Here is a 22,649-nt window from a genome sequence, read left to right on the forward strand (position 1 = left end):
GCATGACAAGCATTCTTATATTGCAGTATGAATGATACAAATATAGTATGAAACAAAATAATAAATGATACATATTCAGAATCAGAACATATAATTTAAACAAGACAAGGAAAAACACAAGAAAAATGACATTGATCTGACATTGAACCTTCCGCTTCTGGCGGAATGCTCCGTCAGATTAGCTTTATTATTGATATCAAACCGGATCGCTGATTTCAATTTTTTCATTATTATTTTGCCTTGGCCTTTCCTTCTTTAGTGATCCTAGACCGGGTTGCGCAACCACGCTGCCGTCCGAGTCCATTATACAGGCTGAATAAAAAGCTGAATGACTCCTAATCTATGGAGCTCTCCGTGGTTTGGATAAAACGTGCGATGTCGGAGCTAGGTCTTTGCTGATTATCCGGTGGTCTAGATGGAAACATTGGCGCGTTCTAGAGCAAGGATGGCTATAGTTTAGCTCGCTAGCATTGATGCTATTTATTAGCATAAAAAGATGGACTCCCACAACATCCGTTCTGTCCAGCAGGTGGCAGCAGATGGGTTAATTGTAGTATAGTGTTCTGTTCACCCATTGTAACTCATTTTGTGGCAGGCTGATACAATTTTTTTGCCAACCTGGAACATTCGGCAATGGCATTCTCACCTAATCAGTAGGGGATTGCCTGGATAGAGTCAAACTGTATCCTTGTTTTTGTTATTTCTGTAAATGTATTTGTTTATATTTGTCAAATGCAGTGAAGTGGAGCTCTGTCTCCACCACTCCTTGACTGCAGTGAGAACACAGCCTGTCCTCTCTGGGCAGCCAGGTTTGTCTATATCTGTCTTTCTCGATGGCCAGGCTGTGCTCGCTGAGTCTGTACATCGTTAAGGTTTTTCTCACTTTATTATCAGTAACCGTGCTCAAATATTCTGCCACACTGTATTGTCTATTTATTGTCTCTCTCTCAATTTTCTCTCAATTTTGGCTTGAGAAAACATACATTTACATTGCCAAAGCAAAAGTGGAAAACATTTAAAAGTATGTACAATTACATATTAATGGGAATTAAAAAAATAGTTTAAACAGAGATGTGTATTGTAACTTAGTGAAGACTATCTTACAAAACTACAAGTTGTGAGTTTTCTGTCAGAAATAGTTGCATGCACCCATAAAGGTTAGCTTGGGATAAACATGTGAAACTTGACAGCAGTATTTCAATGTTTCACTCAGTGTAAAACCTTTACGACACATAGCATACATTTATTCAAATATAATAAAGGTATTGCTCTCTTCATACATATGTTCCTTTTGAGAACTTCACATGTCTTATCAATTCAGTAGATTGTCATCAACAGAACATCATCATCATGTTAATTCTATTCAGATTTCCTGAATAGAGAAAATTCAGGGAATTCCCCCTGAATAGAGACAATAAGTGACTTTGCTGGTCACTTATTTTCAGTAGCAAAACAGTAGAATTAGCAAGGCTAATCAGTGAATAAAACCTGCAGGGAAAACATGCATTCTCATAAAAACTTTAGGAACAGATGAGGAAAGTGTGAAGAGTTAGAATGGCACATCTGTGTATACAGTATGTCTGTGTACCAAGGTTATTTTGTGTAAACAGGGCAGGGATACAGGGTTCTATTCCATTAGACATCCTTCACAAATGGTGCTGCTGTGTTTGCTCATTGTTGACAACCTTCAAATTGTTGATGTCGGGGAGTATGGAAACCTTGTCCAAAACTGAAATATGTGCTCCAATGGATCCAATGTAGTTACAGGATCATGCACAAGTTCATGTTAATACTTTTCATTGGTTCAATATTTATAAAATGGAAGGAGGTAGGACTCGCACACCATTCTTTAGGTAATGGAATACTTTAATGAAAAGAAAACAACATTTCGATCTCAATGGATTCTCGTCAGTCAATATATAATTCAATATTTATAAAACCCACAGACAACTCTAGCTTGTAGATCAGCTAATTTTGTGTAACACTCTTGTACAAAGTACGTATGAACAGTCTGTTATTCATAACAATAGTCTGTTATTCATAACACTGGTCTGTTGTTGCGACCACATTTACTATAAAAATGTGCACTTCCCGTCAGTTAGTTAATGAATTAGTCCGTCACCCCCCTCGTAACATCACGTTAGGGGTTCTCAATGTTTTTGGCTGGGGACCCCCGGAAAGGCTTTGGCCCCCGCTCTGAAACCAGATTTAATCATTAAGGAAAGTGTATGCATGCATTATTGTGTACTACAGTATGTAATCTCTTAATTTCCATTTCCCAGCCATTCAGTTGCAAAAATATACATATTTATTTTTATATTTTTGAAAATAATTTGGGGACCCCCAAAATAATTTGGCAACCCACGAGTTGAGAACCCCTGGTCTACTATACATGTGGGGAGATCTGCCCCTCATACAGTAAGAATAACAATACCGGGAACCTGGACAGATGTCCCTATTTTGGGGCAGAATGTTTATTATTATTATAAAGTTTTGTATTTTATGTACATTCTTTATGTATTTTATTGAAAATTAGCAGATGGGCAGCCATTTTAGGCGGTCAGATGGGTAGGCTGTGAAGGCTTTCGAGTTTTGAACACATTCCGTGCTTTATAGTCTAAAATAACATGTCACGCTCACTGCCTGTGTTTACAGTTACCCCCCCGAAGGGGGTTGAGAACCCCTGCAGGTGACATCATCAATATTAAGCCCATATATATGGGAATGCCCATATATGGAGATCCCTGATGTCATCAATATTGGCCAGCAACTCTACATCTGACCTCAAACCCTTAGATCTCCATATATGGAGCTGACCTCTTCTAACATTCCATATGTTCAGGTGTCTTACTGGTTTATAAAAAACGTTCTGTTACTCATCATATGAGAAATAACAGAATCAGAATTGAGCATTGAACCAAGCTGTGTTTGCTATTACATAACACTCTTTCTTTCACTCGCTCACCCTCTCGTGCATGTGTGCGTGGCGTGCAACAATTAATCAATCGACTTAATCAATTATAAAAAAGAAAAACAATAATTGATTAAATTAGATGCTCATGCTGCTACAAGGCGACACGTGCACGCACATGCAGATTGTTTGTAAACAAAGTCAGAGAGAGACAGGCAGCAAAGCTCATGGCTTCATTCTAACCTATAATGTTTTCAGATACATATTTTAGCATGATAATTAAGTTTTAAATGAGTAATACACTTAGTGTCTGGATCTCATCTTGAATGAGATTAAACACGGAGTAGTTCTGTAATCAAAACCACCTGTGTTTAGAGGACGACGCAGCAATGGGAATCAAACGGGTGAATTGAATCAATATTCATTAATATGCATGTGTATCTCTAACACGTCAGCACGCAGCACGTTTTCGTTCAAAGGAAGTAATTAACATTTGAATTGTATTGACTTTTGATATAAAAATACACAAAAATGAAAATGTTCCCTTTTTTTGGCTTCCATTGTTAGGTATGGCCACATGATGACCACGGATATGGTCTAAAAGTGTGAAAAATCATGCAAAACCATGCTGTCCATGGGACTGAAGTAACTGTAGCTGCTGTCCATGGTTCTATAGTGACTGTAGCTGCTGTCCATGGTTCTATAGTGACTGTAGCTGCTGCCCATGGTTCTGAAGTAAATGTAACAGCTGTCCATGGTTCCATAGTGACTGTAGTTGCTGTCCATGGTGCTGAAGTAACTGTAGCTGCTGTCCATGGTTCTGAAGTAACTGTAGCTGCTGTCCATGGTTCCATAGTAACTGTAGATGCTGTCCATGGTTCTGTAGTAACTGTAGCTGCTGTCCATGGTGCTGAAGTAACTATAGCTGCTGTCCATGGTGCTGCAGTAACTGTAGCTGCTGTCCATGGTTCTGAAGTAACTGTAGCTGCTGTCCATGGTGCTGAAGTAACTATAGCTGCTGTCCATGGTGCTGAAGTAACTGTAGCTGCTGGCCATGGTTCTGAAGTAACTGTAGCTGCTGTCCATGGGGCTGAAGTAACTGTAGCTGCTGTCCATGGTGCTGAAGTAACTATAGATGCTGTCCATGGTTCTGAAGTAACTGTAGCTGCTGTCCATGGTGCTGAAGTAACTATAGATGCTGTCCATGGTTCTGTAGTAACTGTAGCTGCTGTCCATGGTTCTGAAGTAACTGTAGCTGCTGTCCATGGTGCTGAAGTAACTATAGATGCTGTCCATGGTTCTGAAGTAACTGTAGCTGCTGTCCATGGTGCTGAAGTAACTATAGATGCTGTCCATGGTTCTGTAGTAACTGTAGCTGCTGGCCATGGTGCTGAAGTAACTATAGATGCTGTCCATGGTTCTGAAGTAACTGTAGCTGCTGTCCATGGTGCTGAAGTAACTATAGATGCTGTCCATGGTTCTGAAGTAACTGTAGCTGCTGTCCATGGTTCTGAAGTAACTATAGTTGCTGTCCATGGTGCTGAAGTAACTAGCTGCTGGCCATGGTGCTGAAGTAACTGTAGCTGCTGGCCATGGTGCTGAAGTACCTAGCTGCTGTCCATGGTGCTGAAGTAACTAGCTGCTGTCCATGGTGCTGAAGTAACTAGCTGCTGTCCATGGTGCTGAAGTAACTGTAGCTGCTGTCCATGGTGCTGTACTAACTGTAGCTGCTGTCCATGGTGCTGAAGTAACTGTGGCTGCTGTCCATGGTCCTGTAGTAACTGTAGCTGCTGTAGGGCCGGTTCTAGGCATAGGCGAACTAGGCGGTCGCCTAGGGCCTCAACCACTGAGGGGGCCTCGTCACAGGGAGAAGATTTTTATTTTTTCATGTATCCCTTACATGGGCTACTGGCCACATGTGGCCCCCACCTAGCTTCTTAATTTTGATCTCAAAGTGCACCAGATTGAAGCATTTTCATGGCAAATTTACAATTTTTATCCGGCGTGGCAAAGCAGGAGGGGGGGGGGCCTCTGTATAATATGTTGCCTAGGGCCTCAAAAGGCCTAGAACCGGCACTACCGTAGGACCACTACCAGTTGACCTGTAGTAAGTCTCATGGTCGGGGGGGTAGGACCAAGGGATTTGGGATTTGTTTATAAACATTTTGGTATTTGTTTATAAACATTTGTGATTTGTTTATAAACATTTGTGATTTGTTTATAAACATTTGTGATTTGTTTATAAACATTTTGGGATTTGTTTATAAACATTTGGGATTTGTTTACAAACATTTGGGATTTGTTTATAAACATTTGGGATTTGTAATTCTCATGGGGGGGGTAGGACCACTACCAGTTGGCCTGTAGTAAGTCTCATGGTCGGGGGGGTAGGACCAAGTCTCATGGGTTTTGGGATTTGTTTATAAACATTTTGGTATTTGTTTATAAACATTTGTGATTTGTTTATAAACATTTGTGATTTGTTTATAAACATTTGTGATTTGTTTATAAACATTTGGGATTTGTTTACAAACATTTGGGATTTGTTTATAAACATTTGGGATTTGTAAGTCTCATGGGGGGGGTAGGACCACTACTACTGGCCACATGAGGCCCCCACCTAGCTTCTTAATTTTGATCTCAAAGTGCACCAGATTGAAGCATTTTCATGGCAAATTTACAATTTTTATCCGGCGTGGCAAAGCAGGAGGGGGGGGGGGGCTCTGTATAATATGTTGCCTAGGGCCTCAAAAGGCCTAGAACCGGCACTGCTGCTGTCCATGGTGCTGAAGTAACTGTAGCTGCTGTCCATGGTGCTGAAGTAACTGTAGTTGCTGTCCATGGTGCTGAAGTAACTGTAGCTGCTGTCCATGGTTCTGAAGTAACTGTAGCTGCTGTCCATGGTGCTGAAGTAACTGTTCTAGCTTGTATGTATGTATGTAACTGTGTAGCTGCCAGTGTTAACACAACACTATACCCCATCTTGTTTCTTCGGTCTCACTTGCTTTTCCTACTGTACATCCCTCTGTTCTCTCTCTCTCTCTCTCTCTCTCTCTCTCTCTCTCTCCCGTTCTTTCTGATGTTAGATTTCTCAGATGTATCTCTCATCTTGAAGAAAGGTCACATGAAAACAAAAACATGCACGCACGCACATGCACACAAATACATAATGCACAGACAGTTTAGACAATAGATGTTTGTACTAATAAGGAAGTGGACCCACTCATACACACGCGCGCACACACACACACACACACACACACACACACACACACACAGTGTCTTGTGTTGCAGAATAGTTTTGCCCGTCATCATTTAAGTTTGTTCACCCAAGTGTGAAATTAAAAAAGGAGATAAAGAGAGAGAGAGCGCGCATTGGGAGGGAAGATGAGATGAGAGTGAACGAGGGATGAAGGAGTGAGTGATGGACAGAAGGGAGGATTGGAGCCGAGGATTTAGAAGAGGTGAAACACGCTCACCTTTTCTGGACACGCTCACTTGATTGTCTCGACACTGAAAGGGAAAAGGAAATGTATTTTTCTTTTTTTTTATCTGACAAGCATTTATAGACTCTCACACGCATGCACGCGCACGCACACTCGCACACATGCACGCACACACACGAAGAGTTGGAAAACAACAGAATCTGAATCAGAATCTCTCTCTCTCTCTCTCACCCTCCCTCAGACAGTGTAGCTCAGTGTTAAGGAATGAGTGTGTCCAGTTAGAGTATAGAGAGAAGGATTTGTCAACTGACAGATGGTGCAGGCGAGCAGATGGAATTGTCTCCCTGTGTGGCCACCTCTTACTCTGTCTCTCTGACACACACACACACACACCAAGCCAAGGTTAACATTGAACAACCCCAATAGAAGACATTAACCACGATGCATTGTATTTGTTTTAAACGGATACTTTGCTCGTAAAGGTTTTCTTTACTTCACTTCATCTACGAAGAAACAACACTCCATCCAATTAGCTGTAGTTCCACCCAGACCATAGCAAATTAAAGCATAATTATCCTATACACTCATTTCCAACGCGGCTGGCGATGTGAGACGAGACAAAGTTGGAGAAAGCAATAACACCCTATAACAAAAGAAAATCCATACTTGTCACTATCGCAATATTCTTTTTCATAATAACTGCATGGATCTTCCAGGTCCTCCCTATTGATACGTACAGTTTCGTGGCAGTTTTCTCTGGCAGTTAATGTATCACTTGATGCATTATCCTTACGGGACTTCTCAATGTGGGGTCTGGACCCCGTTCAGGGGTGGGGGGGGGGGGGGGGGGTCTTTGGTGGGGACGTAACAACTACACATAAAGGTAAGAAAGCCTTCTAGCATGGAATTCTCCTTTAAATGAATGCTGCGTATTTCACAGTGTCCCAGAAATAGGAATCATAACGCATGGGTTGTCTGTGGATTGATGCATAAGACTTGCATAAGATGCAAAGACATAAAAACTTTTTTTTTCTTCATTTTTGTATACTTTCAAAGTGAAATAAACACATTTTTACCGTGCCGAGTTTTTTTGTAAATGAAGGCCTTACTGAATTTGAATCCTTTTTGTTTTATGCGTTTAATTCGCCGTTTTTTAATAACTTAAAAGAAATAGCGGCTTTGCCTCGGTGACGAGGCCGATGCTTTATGATGACGTAACCGGAAATCTGAGTCCAATGGAAAGTGAACGAGGGGGTATGGACGATCTTAGCCCGCTTTGCTCTTTGTCTGTGAGTTGGATCGCGGAAGTGGCTTATGTGTCGGCTCAATAACAAATCATGGGACTATTTTCAAGCGGATTTTCATCATAAGGATTCATGAGAATTACGACGCTTATAAAGCACGGAATGTGTTTGACTGCCTAAAATGGCTGCCCATCTGCTAATTTCGAATAAAATAGGCCTATAAATACATAAAATACAAAACGTTATAATAATAATAAACATTCTGCCCGGTATTGTTATTCTTACTGTATGAGGGTCAGATCACCCCACATGTATAGTAGACCAGGGGTTCTCAACCCGTGGGTCGCAACCCCTCGGGGGGGTCACCTTCATTATTTTGGGGTGTCCCCAAATTATTTTCAAAAAATAAAAAACATACATTTATTGAACTGAATGTCTGGGAAATGGAAATTAAGAGATTACATACTGTAGTACACATAGTACATGCATAAACTTTCCTTAATGATTATACCTGGTCTCAGTATTCATTTATGATATATTTTCTCTATTATTAAAACTCTTTCAGCGCCACCTGGTGGTCACCAGTTTAGGCTCTGAGTGCCAATTCTCCCATTATAAAGAAAGAAAGAATTTGTAATTATATTATGCATGTAATGTGCATGTCATCACCTGTACACCAGATTAGAGGAATTTTCAAAATATGGATGAAAGAAATATATATATTTTTTAAATACGTCTTCCCAAGGGAAGACGTCTTGACGCCCGTGGCATCCATTACAAAGACGTCAATTAGACGTCTTGATGTTTTTGGCTACTTTCAGTTTGTATTGGGGTGGGGAAGGGGGGCAGGACGGGGGGCGCGAGACATCGCCAAAGCATTTCCGGGGGTCCCCAGCCAAAAACTGTAGTAGACTATTAATTATCCTTGTAATAATGCAGCAGATTTGTGAAAGTTTGGCATAACACCTAGGACCTACGTTTTCACAAAACAAAAAGATAGCGGCCATTTTTCAAGATAGCTGTCACATCAAATGTAAAAAATATATAGTGTGATAGTGAAGTAAGTCAGACAGGAACATGGGGAGAGAGAGATGAGGAGTGACACCGAGCAAACAAACGCTGATCAAGTAGGGCATCCATTTACGAAACAATCATTCTGCCCGACAGCGATATTCTGTCCGGATAGGTGGGAAAAGCATATGTTGTCTCTGTCAGAAAAATGTTTTCATTGTTAACACATACTTGTAGAGCAAGTAAATATGCAGGTTGGGGGTCAGGGTTAGGATTAGGAAGTCACGGTTTAGAGATTGGGTTCAGTGTAAGGTTTATATTCATGGTCATTGTTTAGGGTTACATTTCTGGCTACAAAATGACAGTTGACGAAATGGTAAAACAAATATCCTTTCCAATGGTTGCTACGCTCAAAAATATGAATGTGCAACGTGTGTGTGCGTGTGTGTGTGTGTGTGCATGCTAAATGGGTACATGTATGAAATAAGTCATTTGTGAATGAAAGTATTAACACAGTGAGTGGATCTCAGCTCCTCTACCTTCCATTAATCACACCAGCACTTCCTCATTTCCACTCTATTGGCTGATGACATTCCCTTATTTCCATCTGATTTGCTCTGATTGGTTGATGGGCTTTGGCAGCTGTTTATGGCAATGCTTTTAAGTGAACGCTGCAGCAAATTCCTTTGTTGTTGCTTGCATTGCTCAGAGTTGTGTATGCGTGGACCTGTTTGTGGAAGCACTGCATGTGTGTCTCTGCCTTAATGCCCATGTCCTTGCACATACGACCTACGTATGGGAAAAGGTGTGTGTGTGTGTGTGTGTGTGCACGCGTGTGCGTGTGGCGTGTGTGTGAGCCGACAAGAAGTGAATTGAGCAGAGTAGAGGTGCGGTAAATAAAATACCCCTTAGGCCTGATATTTGTTACACCACTAGACACTGACCATCTCTCCCTCTCTCTCGCTCAGTGGTAGGGTTCATTGTTTTTGGCAAAGGACAAGCGTAATTAAGAACAGAACAATAAACAGTAGCACTGGGGGTCAATGACTGGAGTGAGGTTGAAACAGAGAGAGAGAGAGTGCCTAGCCCTAAGCCTATAAGAAAAAGGGGGAGAGAGAGGGGGGTGGGAGGGGGGAGAGAGAGAGAACCAAAATAATAGTGAGTTTAGGCAGAGCTCCACTGTGGAGATGAATCACGGTGACAAATGTGTTTAGGCAGCGAGACAAAGAGAAGGGAGTGGACGTAATATACAGTATGCACATCTCAGAAGTATTCATTCAACTTTATATGTTTTGAGGGGGGGGTTGCACCACTCAGTTCACACGGGTGTGATTTATTTTGCTTCTAAAGCAGTTTTAGATGCAGTACCACAATGTCCTGAGGTGGTGGGGTGCTGAAATGCAACTTATTTAATATTTGAACCATTATAATAATGGTCCTTTAAAACCCTTTTTTCTCTGAATCCTTTCTTAGATTGAGGGGTTTGATTAGAATGCATGATGTTAGCGGCTCATTACTAAACCGTCGCTACCTCGCAGTTATAATATTAGGATTTGGATGACTTATTAGGCTCTGCTATTTTTGAACAGCTAAAGTTCAAACCCCAAATAGCTTTTAACCACTTTAAACACTAAGACGAAACAAATGCATCAGGTGCTCAGGTCTAAATGGATTAACTCCCACCTGTGTATACCTGGAAACCAAGGCTTCAAACTTCATTCTGTTCCAAGTGTTGCTTCCATTTGTACACTGGCTTGTAGTGTGTGTAGTTTGTGACCTGCTCTATAAAAGGCTTGAATAAAACACATTCTCAGCTTTTTTTCATTGTGTCAATATCACTGTCAGATAGTAAATATGTAATTGACAGCGGTTTTGAAGTTGTTACAAGGTGACAAGATATTCCATTTGACGATGGCACTGCTTTGAGCCTGTTGTTTGTGTCAGACTTCATGTGGCTAGGCATGCACACTTGTTTGTTAGCGCATGAGGCCACTCGATAAGATTCTCCTGAAAGGGAAGCAGTGTTGTGTTCCACACTGTATGTTGTGAGTTATTTTTATATTATTTTATTTCCCCCTCACAAAGCTGAATATGGAGACACTACTGTATTGTTGCTGTCGGCTGGAATCCATTGTATTGTTGTGTTTTCGTCTTCTTCTTCTTATTTATCTTTTTTTATTCAGGGATTTCTTACCCTGGATAACCATCTGACTGCTTGGATACTACTCAATCAATGCTTTATATGTCAGACCCCGGGAGATCCATATCACAGAAGAATACAATACACAGTGGCGCAACTGTTGATTGAATTGAACGCCAGGGGTGGGGGGGGGGGGGGTAGCCGGAAAATCCGTCCCCCCACGGGAAGGGGGGGGTCAGACCACCAAAACGTGGGGTTATGGTTAGGGTTTGGCATGTCATGTGTACGCTCTCAGAGTTAAATTAACATTATCAATTGGAGTCCCACAGGCAGAAATGGCATTAAAAGAGTAGCCTAATGGCAATGCTTGTCAAATTGGGGGTCCTTGAAATTAAACGGGTTGAGAATCACTGCTAGAGCCGTAGAAATCTTCTCTTATGGGGTCCCCGGCATATCTCCTCAAATGGGGGGGTCCGCGGGCTAATAAGTGTCCAAGTGGGGGTCCTTGACACGAAAAGGTTTGGGAACCACTGTACTAGAGGATAAAGTATCCATTCATCTCCTGATCTACACAGGGGACCTGCCCCCCCCATCCCCTACCCAGTTGCGCTCCTGACAATACATATAAAACAGTACAAATCACACAAAGTACAGTACAAAACTAAATAAAAATACAGTCTTTCAATGTCTAACATGCAGACAAGTCCGCCAGTGCTTCCACAATTTGGAAGATAATCTATACGAACTGTATACAGGGTTAGTCACAGCAGTAATGATCATTTTCTGACTCGGTTGCTCTGCACATACATTTCTTAAAACTTCAGGGCAAGTTGGAACCCCGACACTTCCAAACATATGGCTAGCACTGGAGCTTCTTGGAGCTCCTAGCAGCAGTCTCATACTATCATTATTATGTGTGGGCGTGCCGATTTTGGGTGTGGGGGGTAGTTTTTGTGGGGTCCGGCCCTTGTGTCATTTCATGTCATTGGACAGTAAAATAAGCAATAGGTTCTCATTAGTCTGAAACTAAAACTGACTGATGGCAGCCAGCACATTAAAAGTATAATTAATTATGATAGTGGAATTATCATTACTGCCTTTATTGGGCCCCCCACACAAGCCCTTATTGGCCCGCCACATAAGCAATTATTTGGCCCCCCACACAACCCCTTATTGGCCCCCCACACAACCCCTTATTGACTGAATAATTAGAGTACCGGTATATAGAATGTCTAGAATAACGTATTATCACCTCATGTCTATTCAAATCCATTCTCTCTCTCTCTCTCTCTCTCTCTCTCTCTCTCTCTCTCTCTCTCTCTCTCTCTGTGGTATCTCCTCTCTAGTTTGCTTTCACCCATTGTCTTTAACATTATTCTATCTGTGTGTTATTTCAGCTTTCTAGACTTTTCATGTATCCCTCTCTCCCTGTTTGAGTGGCTCCTGACCTTTACTGAACAACACACACACATACTAGGAAACACGGAAGTAAAACTACTGACAGGTTAGGGAGCGCTTGCTTTTTGTGACCATGACCATGACCCGAGTGAGGCGCTAGCCAAGCGAGGCGCCGTGCCGAGTGTTGCGACGGCCACTAGAGCCGACTTACCGCCGTTTGAGTTGTGCACTGATAGGCACAGAATAGTACATATTAGTCCCCCCTACGATGTAGCCTCATCCAGCAGGGGGAGTGGTTTACCAGGCTATGTCCGCACCGCCATGCATGCATGCAGTCCAAGTGAACACAGTCGAGCGCCATCACTGAAAACAACGTCAACGTCTTGATAACGGTTGATAATGTGTATTTAATGCAGAGATAACATATGAATCCGTTGGGGTGCATGGGGGTAAATATAGACATACAAGCACTGTGAGGCGTGGAGGAAATTATTATTTACATGCCTTGCTGAAACACTTTGTGTGTGTGTGTGTGTGTGTGTGTGTGTGTGTGTGTGTGTGTGTGTATGCACTACAGATGTAGCCTATGCATGCCTCTAATTTTCTTGGAAGTCTGACAAATGGGTTGCTTGATACCACAGCATTTCCTGCTAACATAAACAAGGCTTTTAATGTCAGGATATTCAAATGAGTTTGCAAGCACACACGTACCGCATGCGCGCACGCGCACACACACACACACACTGCTTTTTAGTAATAAGGTGTTTTTTTCTGTTTCTATGGGGTTTCAATTGCATTTTACAATTTCCACGTGCCATATTTCTTATGCCAAGAATGTCTTTCAAGCACACGCACGCACGAGCACACAACACAGTCATCAGCCTCACATGTAAAACAGATTGTTCTCTGCAAAATGCTTGGCTGGATACAGAAGGCAAACCATCATTTAAAGTTGACATGGATTTATTTACCTGTGTGTGTGTGTGTGTGTGTGTGTGTGTGTGTGTGTGTGTGTGTGTGTGTGTGTGTGTGTGTGTGTGTGTAAGAGACATACAGTAGGTTCCATTCGTCTCTGTTAAACCAATGATCTGTGTCTGCTTTTCCGGTCACATAACTAGAATGTGGGCCTCTAATGAAAACATGGAGACACAAACACACACACGCGCGCTCTCATGCACACGTGACCACACACACACACACACACACACACGTGCGCATGGCTACATCTTTTTTCTCTCACACATTTCTCTTGTTCTCCACACACGCGCACACACACACACACACACACACGGCTACATAGACTGGTGCTTCATCCTCGCCACATTAATGAATGGAGGTCCAGCATTCTAATCTATCAGATTAATTGAAATTGCCTGCCACTGGATTGAGGAATTTTTCATCCCTATTTGTTTTTTGTTTTTTCTTGCTCACAGCTTCCATCTGTAATTCCTATTCATGTGGGAGAAGTTAACATGCAGAGAGGTGTGTGTGTGTGTGTGTGTGTGTGGGGGGGGGGGGTCCTTTGTTATTGTCCATTGAAAATGCAATGTTGGTGAACATGGAAGTATAACAACACAGGAGCGGAGATAGAGGCGTTTTAGAAAATACTGTATGAGCTGTTTTTCTGGTTATTGGTTTTTCTGGTTTAAAATTGGCTATAGTATGCATGTGTGAGGGTCGCGTAAAGGCCCAACCCTCTAAATAAGTAAGTAAGGTCCAGAGAGAGTCTTATTGTTGTTATCAGCTAGTAACGTGCGGGAGTCTGTCCCCGTTACAATGTGCTAGACCCCTGGGAGATGGATGCTGAGGTGGAGATCCACACCTACCATCAGCTCTGAGTACCGACCGCACAACTTATCACACCCAAGCCGTGCTACTCATACACTGAGTTGGCAGTGCCCGGGGTCGTACCTATGGCAAGAGCTCTACTGACTGCTCTACCAGCTGAGGAGCAGGAAAATAGCTACAATTTAACATCATTCCGAACTTCAGAAAGGCGGTCTCAGAACTTTTCCTTTGGTACCCTCAGATGTCCAGACTTCCCTAAGTAACATACAGTTACCATGTAGTTATCCAAAACGGAAGGTTTCCTGACGTCAAAAGGAACATGTATTGGCCTTGAGTCAAGTGAGTATATGTTCTGCCAAGGAGTTTAGAAAAAGAACAAAAATATGGCCCTGGTGGTGGCGTAACCGTCTGGGTACCCGACTGGTAATCCAGTCGCAGTGTGCTGCGGGTTCGACTCCCGAGCCCGACACGACCTTTACTGCATGTCATCCCCCCATCTCTCTCCCGTTTCCTGTCAGCCTACTGTCTGTCCCTTCAAAAAACCAATAAAAGGCGTAAGCCGCAAAAAATAAATAAATAAAAGAACAAAAATATGGATAGGTGTGAACAAACACAGTTACAGTACCTGGCTGGTTAGCTATAAAAAGCATTTCAAGGTTTTTATTTATTTCTGGTTAATACCTCATTCATTCATTCATAATGTAATGTCAAATGGAAGACGGCGCATTCCTGTAAACAAAGGTCCTCACTGTAGCACCAGTTTTGAGCACAGATAGGAAAAGGTCATTATATTCTGCTCAGAAAGGTGCTTGTGTTTAATGGTCAATAAAATCATCTTAAAAAAGATTAAAAGTATACAAAAAAACTAAAACAGAAGCAACAAATGGGGGACCGCATGTAATTCAGATAGGGCATTAGTCCGACATGCGACTAGCGTCTTCTCCCGTGCTTGCGGTTATGGTTAGGTTAGGAGATGAGGTGGGATGTCATTTGTCGGACCAATGACTAGTCTGGACAACGTAATGCACCCCGACAAATGTGCTTTTCTTTGAATGGGCAAACCGCCTCGCAAAACAAACAACATCCGTTCCCATTTCCCCGGCTCTGTGTCGTGAGCTCTCAAGAGTAAAATCGGTTTCTCCTTTGACTGCGCCGCCGGACCCGAGACAGAACCACTTTTCTGTTCTCCACAACCCCCTCCGTTCAACCCCCCTCCCCTCCCGCCCTCCATCCTCCTCTGGGTCGTCTGGCGTTTGAATTCTGAATCGTGAAAAAAACGTTTTGGACATACTGTGTACAAGATTTCTAACCCAGAGGCCAAATGTTGTCCCTCGCTGTCTTTTTTTTACGCTTTCCTCTCATACGCACGCACGCAAGCAAGCACGCATGCACGCACGCACGCACACACGCACACACACACAGCAGCTGCCTTGGCTATTAGATATGGGAGTCGTTAGCATTGATTTGTTCAATATGCTCTTCTCCAATAGTATATGGCATTCTGCTGGAGGGAACGTTTACCAGCTTCAATAGATGACTGTCTGTGCAGAACAGCTCTGCTACTGGACTCAACTGATAGTAACACACTCACACACGCATGCATGCATGCACACTCACTCAAGCACGTACGCACACACCCTCACTGAATCAATGACTCATGCACGGACACACACATTTGTTTTACTATACATTTTAGGACAACAACTTTATGCTGTTTTGCATTTTATCCATAAGACTAAATGTTCTGTTATTCAGTGCACGACACCATGCACGCAACTAAGGTATGAATCAGATATAACTCTAATCCTGACTCTTAAACCTAACTTCCACAACCAACCTGAATCATTTTCTAACTGACTTTTTAACCATAAACCAACATTTTAGGACCTGCAGGAAAATAATCCTCACAACTTATTTGTCAAATTCTACTATATATTTGTGGGGATGTTCTCACAAGCATAGTAGCATGCATGACGCACGCACACATGCACGCTTGATCACATGCGAACACATGCAAAATGACAGACTTCAAGCATTCATATACCCATGTGAAGCTTTCTGAACACGCCTAGTTGTAGTAGTTGCGACCGTACAGTACTATGCAAAACCTGCCAGTCCGTCAGTGACTCAGTCACACCACCATATATGGTCGCGAAAGTGTATTTTCAGACATGTAACCACTTAAACCCTGAATACTTATTGCTTAGTAAACCGGACCTTTGCTTGTAGATCTGCTATTTTCGGCAAATGTTCCCCACAAGAATAGCCTATGGATGCTTGGTTTCAAGTGATGAAAAAAAAACATACACAAATATTTGGCCACCTATAGAGGGTATGCGCATGCTTGAAGTGAATGGCACATCGAGTGGCAAAGCAAAAGTGACATTAACATTAACATTGTTTAATGTCGTTTAATGCAATCAGATCAATTGGATGTATGGGCTGTCAACGCCAGAAAGTAGTTTTTTGCCACTCAGTAGGCGTTCCTGCATAACTCCGGGTTTGGTGATGATGTCACGCACATACCCTCTATTGGGGTCCCAGAAGATTAATGTACAGTACAACTAGAAATAGCAAAAAAACAAGCAATAGGGTAATGTTAATGGAAACTATAAATTGTAAAGACGGCAAATGGATTATAGAGTATAGCTGTGTGTGTGTGTGTGTGTGTGTGTGTGTGTGTGTGTGTTTGTGTGTGCATGTGCGTGCGTGCGCTAGAGGTCCACTGACCTCTCCGCCCACTCCGTGGAAACAATAGCAGTTGTGCACGCCCACACACACACTACATGTGACTCACATCCCCTGCCTGTTTCTCACAAACACACACACACTTGAATGCACAAACTTGCACACATGCACATGTACACACATGTACCTACACACACACACACACACACACACACGTGTGCGTGCCTGCACGCACGTGGTCTCTCACTCTAATAATTTTACACCCATATGACAAATTCTCACACTTACACAGGGAACACAATGCACATTGCTATACGCACAAATGCATGCCTGTCGTGTTTAGATATCCTGGCTTGTAAATAAACGCACGCACGCATACACACACTCACACACACACACAGGTGCGCACACAAGCAAAGCCTGTGCCGTGTGCAGAGATATCATTTAATGAAATGAAGTTCTCACCGCCGCACTAGAAGCGAGATAGCATTCAGCCAAACACACACACCCACACACACACACACACACACACACAGACTGGACGTAAGCAAACGGGACATTTCATTCTGGTTCACCGGCCACAGGCAGTTTGTCCTCGTCCTTTAAGTGAAGAAGATAGCATTTAAATGCCAACTGCTCCGCCTGGCCTCGGTTCTTTTGTGTGAGGTGGTGGCCGGGCGGTACGGTACGGTACGTCTTGTGACCGCCGCAGCGCTCTGCCGAATGCTCTTTTGCCCGAGACGCATTAATTTTGTCTGGAGAAGTTGTGACCTCCCGTCTGGGGCAGATCTGCAAAGTTTCCACTCTCAGCAGTGGTGCAAGAAATGCTCATATTATTAACTTTTTTATAGAAGTAAAAGTATCAATATCTCAAGTGCTCTGTTACAAGTAAAAGTCCGGAAGTATTGGCATCAAAATGTACTAAAAGTATCAAAATTAAAAGTTTGAAACCATGCGAAATGGCACATTCTGCACAATGGTACTTTGAGTATATTTTGATCCCTATATACTTTTGTACTTTACCTGAAGTTACATTTGGAATACATACTTGTCGGTATATATACTTTTACCTAAGTAACAACAAGATGTCTCTGTCGGCTGGAGCCCTCATTATGTCCAAAACAGTTACTGGATTCAAATTCACGCAGTGTTTTAGATCTGCTACTTTTGATGCTTTAGATTAGTGTTGAGTGCATGTTCCTCCACTGCCCACACTCATCTCTCTCTCTCTCTCTCTCTCTCTCACATTACAATGCATATCTGTCCAATATGCGGCGCTTTGACGATTGCAATTTACACATTTTTAACAAATTGTCTTTGTCTGTCTGTCTTCCAGAGTTACATCCACGGCAGCAGCCAGGCTCAGTTTGTTGCAGAGTCTCACATCATCCTGCTCCTGAGTATCCTTTGACACCACGGACTCTGTGTGTGTGTGTTTGTGTGTGTGTGTGTGTGTGTGTGTGTGTGTGTGTGTGTGTGTGTGTGTGTGTGTTTGTGTTTGTGTGTGTGTGTGTGTGTGTGTGTGTGTGTGTGTGTGTGTGCGCGTGCATGTGTGTGTGTGTGTGTGTGCATGCATGCACGCGTGCGTGCGTTACCACATGTCAAACTTACACACCTGCATTCCGAAGCCTGCCATTCCGACTTGCTAACCCAACATTTCTTGTGCATACTGCCGTTAGGACACCTCCAGTATTTATTTTGTTATGCATTTTGTTTTTTTCACCTTTATTGAACCGTGTCTATAGATTAAAAAACTCTTCTACAAGGGAGTCCTGGCCAAGACAGCAGAATAAAAAAGTTCCACATAAAAAGATCACAATATAAAAACGGCATCATAAAAGTTATTTTAAAGGGAAACTCATAAACGGTAATAACATTACAGTGAAAAGTGATTTACTGTTCAGAAGCACGACATGAGCATCTAGTGGACAAGTAGTTCTCAATACTGTTTTTATAAACTTCCATGCTTATGAGTTAGTCTAATACAGTGGTTCTCATGCGGGTGCGGGAACCCCCAATGGTCCTTGAGCGGGTACCAAGGGGGCCCCAGTTATAATAGCGACACGATAAGTATAACCACTTTAACTCTATATGCATACAGGCTATTTCTTTTAACATGTTAACACACAAATAATTTCAGATTTGGGGGAGGTTCTGTGGCCAAATACATATTTGGGGTACAAAAAAATAAAAATAAAAAGGCAACAAAAAGAGAGATTGAGGAATTGATATAAAACTGTCAAGCATCCTTGGCAACATAAAATTCACCACACAGTTGGTTAATAAGGCCTTTGTCAGGGCAAACAGTCTGTTGGCTGAAGAAAGTTCTTTCTTCAGGTGTATTTAATTATTTCTCCCTTTTCCAGATGCAGCTATTATCCACAGGACTTAACGTTAAAGGTTAGTTTACAGGGTTAGTTTTTGGATGCAACAGATGCAAAGCCACACTAGTACACCTAGTCACAGACAGTGTAGTCGTTAAGCAGCAGGAGGACTCCACTCCCACTGGCAGCAGGTGTCCGTTTATCACTAGCATAACAACAAACACATATGAATTACTCACCTAATGCTGCCTGCAGGTTCCATGTTTAATTCCAGTGTGTAACCTACATTGTTTAAGTGACAGATAGTTTTCATATTGTAAATATGGTCGCTAACGTGGTTTAGCGACTAGCACTTTGACAGCATAACTTTCCCTTTCCGTTTACAAAAAACTGTCATCGTAGCTTGTTCACAAATGTAAAGGGACTTCCTGTCCTCTTGACTTCCTCATCAATTAAGAGCCACAAGTCTACTTACAGGACGTCAACATCTCATTTGAGTGCCTTTTGAGTGCCTGTCAGCATTCTCTAAATTCCTGTCTCTCAGCTGTTGGTGCGCAAATGCGCCTTGCATGCCTTTGATCTACCGCGCAGCCAACGTATTGATGACGCATGCGCACTGTAGGCGCACCGCTTGTGTGCACCTCCCTGAATAACCTGTAGGCGCACCGCTTGTGTGCACCTCCCTGAATAACCTGTAGGCGCACCGCTTGTGTGCACCTCCCTGAATAACCTGTAGGCGCACCGCTTGTGTGCACCTCCCTGAATAACCTGTAGGCGCACCGCTTGTGTGCACCTCCCTGAATAACCCGGAGAGGAAACAAGGATCCTAGAGTTAGAGCGGACGGCCACCCGTCCGCTCTTAGGTGTGCGTATGCTGCCACCTAGAGGCAGCAATAAAGTTAACCAGTGGTCCCCAGCTAAAAAGAGTTTGTAACCAAATGGACCCTTATTAGATATTTAACTCTTGAGAGTGTAAGATGAGACCAAATGGACCCTCACAGGTCCATTTGGTTTCATTTTGCGTTATCAAGATTTAAATTATTGTTAAACATCTGCATTACTTAATGTAGTCTTTGATCATCTCTCCTATGGCACCAACATCAATACAGTATGGGATTGTGGATCATTGTATCCAACAATAACAAAATATTCTAATAGTCTGGGGGTCTGAGAGGCTAACTGTCATCAAGTGTTGGTCCGTACGTAGCTCAAACGTTGAATAAATAATGTGCCTTGATATGAAAAGGGTTTGAAAACACTGCTATAGAGTTCAAGTGGTGAAGTGCTACAGTATACAGAGTAAAAAGCATCTACCTAAACCAGAGCTTCTCAACCTTTCTTCTGGATCAGGGCCCACTTGAACATTTTGTAGTGTTCATGGCCCACGCAGTGCAGCACGCTGCTAAAAAACATAGTTTGTGTGCATGTCTGTGTGTGCGTGAGTGTGACTGTGCATGTGTGTGTGCGTGCGCGTATTTATTAAAAAAAAAATTGGAACAGTGTGTAACTCATGTTTTCACCCAATGATCAATCAATCTAATGTGTTCTGACTTTGACTTCATTCAATTTCCATTTCAAATATAGCAATAGTAGCAGATCTACAAGCTTAAACTGTGACACTTCACGCACCCTACTTGATCAGTATGAACAAGTAGGGTATTCATTTACCAACACACAGATACCGATTTATGTGAAAAAAACGAAAACCTAAAAAATGTAGTTAGGTGGTTACCTGACGGCCCACCAGTGAGCTCCTGCCCATATGTTGGAATGTGGTGTGTGCGTGTGTGTGTGTGTGTGTGTGTGTGTGTGTGTGTGCGTGGTGCGGGCATGTACACTGTATGTGTGTGTTGTGTTGCCTTGACAACGGTGTCTCAGACGCAGCGATCACCATGGGGATGGTTCTACTTAACGAGGCAGCTACCTCCAAGGGAGACGTGGGCAAGAGGAGGAGTGAGTACAGTAATGCGCACGCACTCACGCACTCTCTATATCATCTATCTCTATCCATCTATCTCTATAGACACGCACTATCTCTATATCCATCTATCTCTATAGACACGCACTATCTCTATATCCATCTATCTCTATATCCATCTATCTCTATAGACACGCACTATCTCTATATCCATCTATCTCTATAGACACGCACTATCTCTATATCCATCTATCTCTATATCCATCTATCTCTATAGACACGCACTATCTCTATATCCATCCTCTATCTACAGTAACGCACTATCTCTATATCCATCTATCTCTATATCCATCCTCTATCTACAGTAATGCACTATCTCTATATCCATCTATCTCTATATCCATCTATCTCTACATCCATCTATCTCTACATCCATCTATCTCTACATCCATCTATCTCTACATCCATCTATCTCTATATCCATCCTCTATCTACAGTAATGCACTATCTCTATATCCATCCTCTATCTACAGTAACGCACTATCTCTATATCCATCCTCTATCTACAGTAACGCACTATCTCTATATCCATCTATCTCTATATCCATCCTCTATCTACAGTAATGCACTATCTCTATATCCATCTATCTCTATATCCATCTATCTCTACATCCATCTATCTCTATATCCATCTATCTCTATAGACACGCACTATCTCTATATCCATCCTCTATCTACAGTAACGCACTATCTCTATATCCATCTATCTCTATATCCATCCTCTATCTACAGTAATGCACTATCTCTATATCCATCTATCTCTATATCCATCTATCTCTACATCCATCTATCTCTATATCCATCCTCTATCTACAGTAATGCACTATCTCTATATCCATCCTCTATCTACAGTAACGCACTATCTCTATATCCATCCTCTATCTACAGTAACGCACTATCTCTATATCCATCTATCTCTATATCCATCCTCTATCTACAGTAATGCACTATCTCTATATCCATCTATCTCTATATCCATCTATCTCTACATCCATCTATCTCTATATCCATCTATCTCTATATCCATCCTCTATCTACAGTAACGCACTCTCTATATCTATCCGTCAGTCTTTTAATTTCTGTCAGTCTGTGTGTGTGTTTGTCCCTTTCTCTCGCAGTCTCTTCAGACTGGTCTGTTTGTGTTTTTATCTTTTTTTGTTCCCTCTTTATTTGTATGTTCTTTTATTTTGTTCTGTATTGTGGGCGGGTTTGAAAAATGAAGTGCCCCCTTTTGAAAAAAGCATGCCCCCCTGCTGATTTGTGCCTGGAGACGGCACTGTTTCTACGTATGAAAAGTGCATAAAGCTCATTGTCATTAATCATTCCACTGTCTCAGAAAGTGTGAGTTGGGGGCCTTTCTGTGTGGAGTTTGCATGTTCTCCCCATGTTCCTTAGGGTAGGTTAACCTGACGCTGCCAGATCCAAGAAGCTGAACTGAACTGAACTGAAATTGGGATGTGGGATCGCGGAAAGCAAATTCGATGACGGGGCTGTTCCTTTTTTTCAAGATACATGGTAGATGATTGGATGGGACCGTCTGTCTATCACCGTGTGGGCGTGCAAACACAACCAATCATATTGACGTGTCTGTATAGCTTCACATCCGGTTTCGCACATATCCCGCCCTTAGCTCACGCTGATTGGTTCGGTACGGATCGGTTCGGCGTTAGCTCAACTCCCTGCGAGATTCCAGATGGATGTGGTTTTGGGGAACATGGTTA

At 42.4% G+C, this 22,649-nt stretch overlaps 1 protein-coding gene across 2 annotated transcripts in view; it reads left to right on the forward strand.

Annotated features, from left to right (window-relative positions):
* tusc3 (tumor suppressor candidate 3) overlaps positions 1-22,649 on the forward strand; it is a 118,224-nt gene that overhangs the window by 75,062 nt on the left and 20,513 nt on the right. For both annotated transcript variants that reach the window (XM_080759140.1, XM_080759141.1), the window contains exons 7-8: positions 17,963-18,026; positions 20,829-20,903. In XM_080759140.1, the coding sequence (XP_080615266.1) occupies positions 17,963-18,026; positions 20,829-20,903 (139 nt within the window). The remainder of the gene's footprint in view (positions 1-17,962; positions 18,027-20,828; positions 20,904-22,649) is intronic.

Source organism: Protomyctophum bolini (genome assembly GCF_963924005.1).
Source record: "Protomyctophum bolini genome assembly, chromosome: 3".
NCBI classification, from domain to species: Eukaryota; Metazoa; Chordata; class Actinopteri; order Myctophiformes; family Myctophidae; genus Protomyctophum; species Protomyctophum bolini.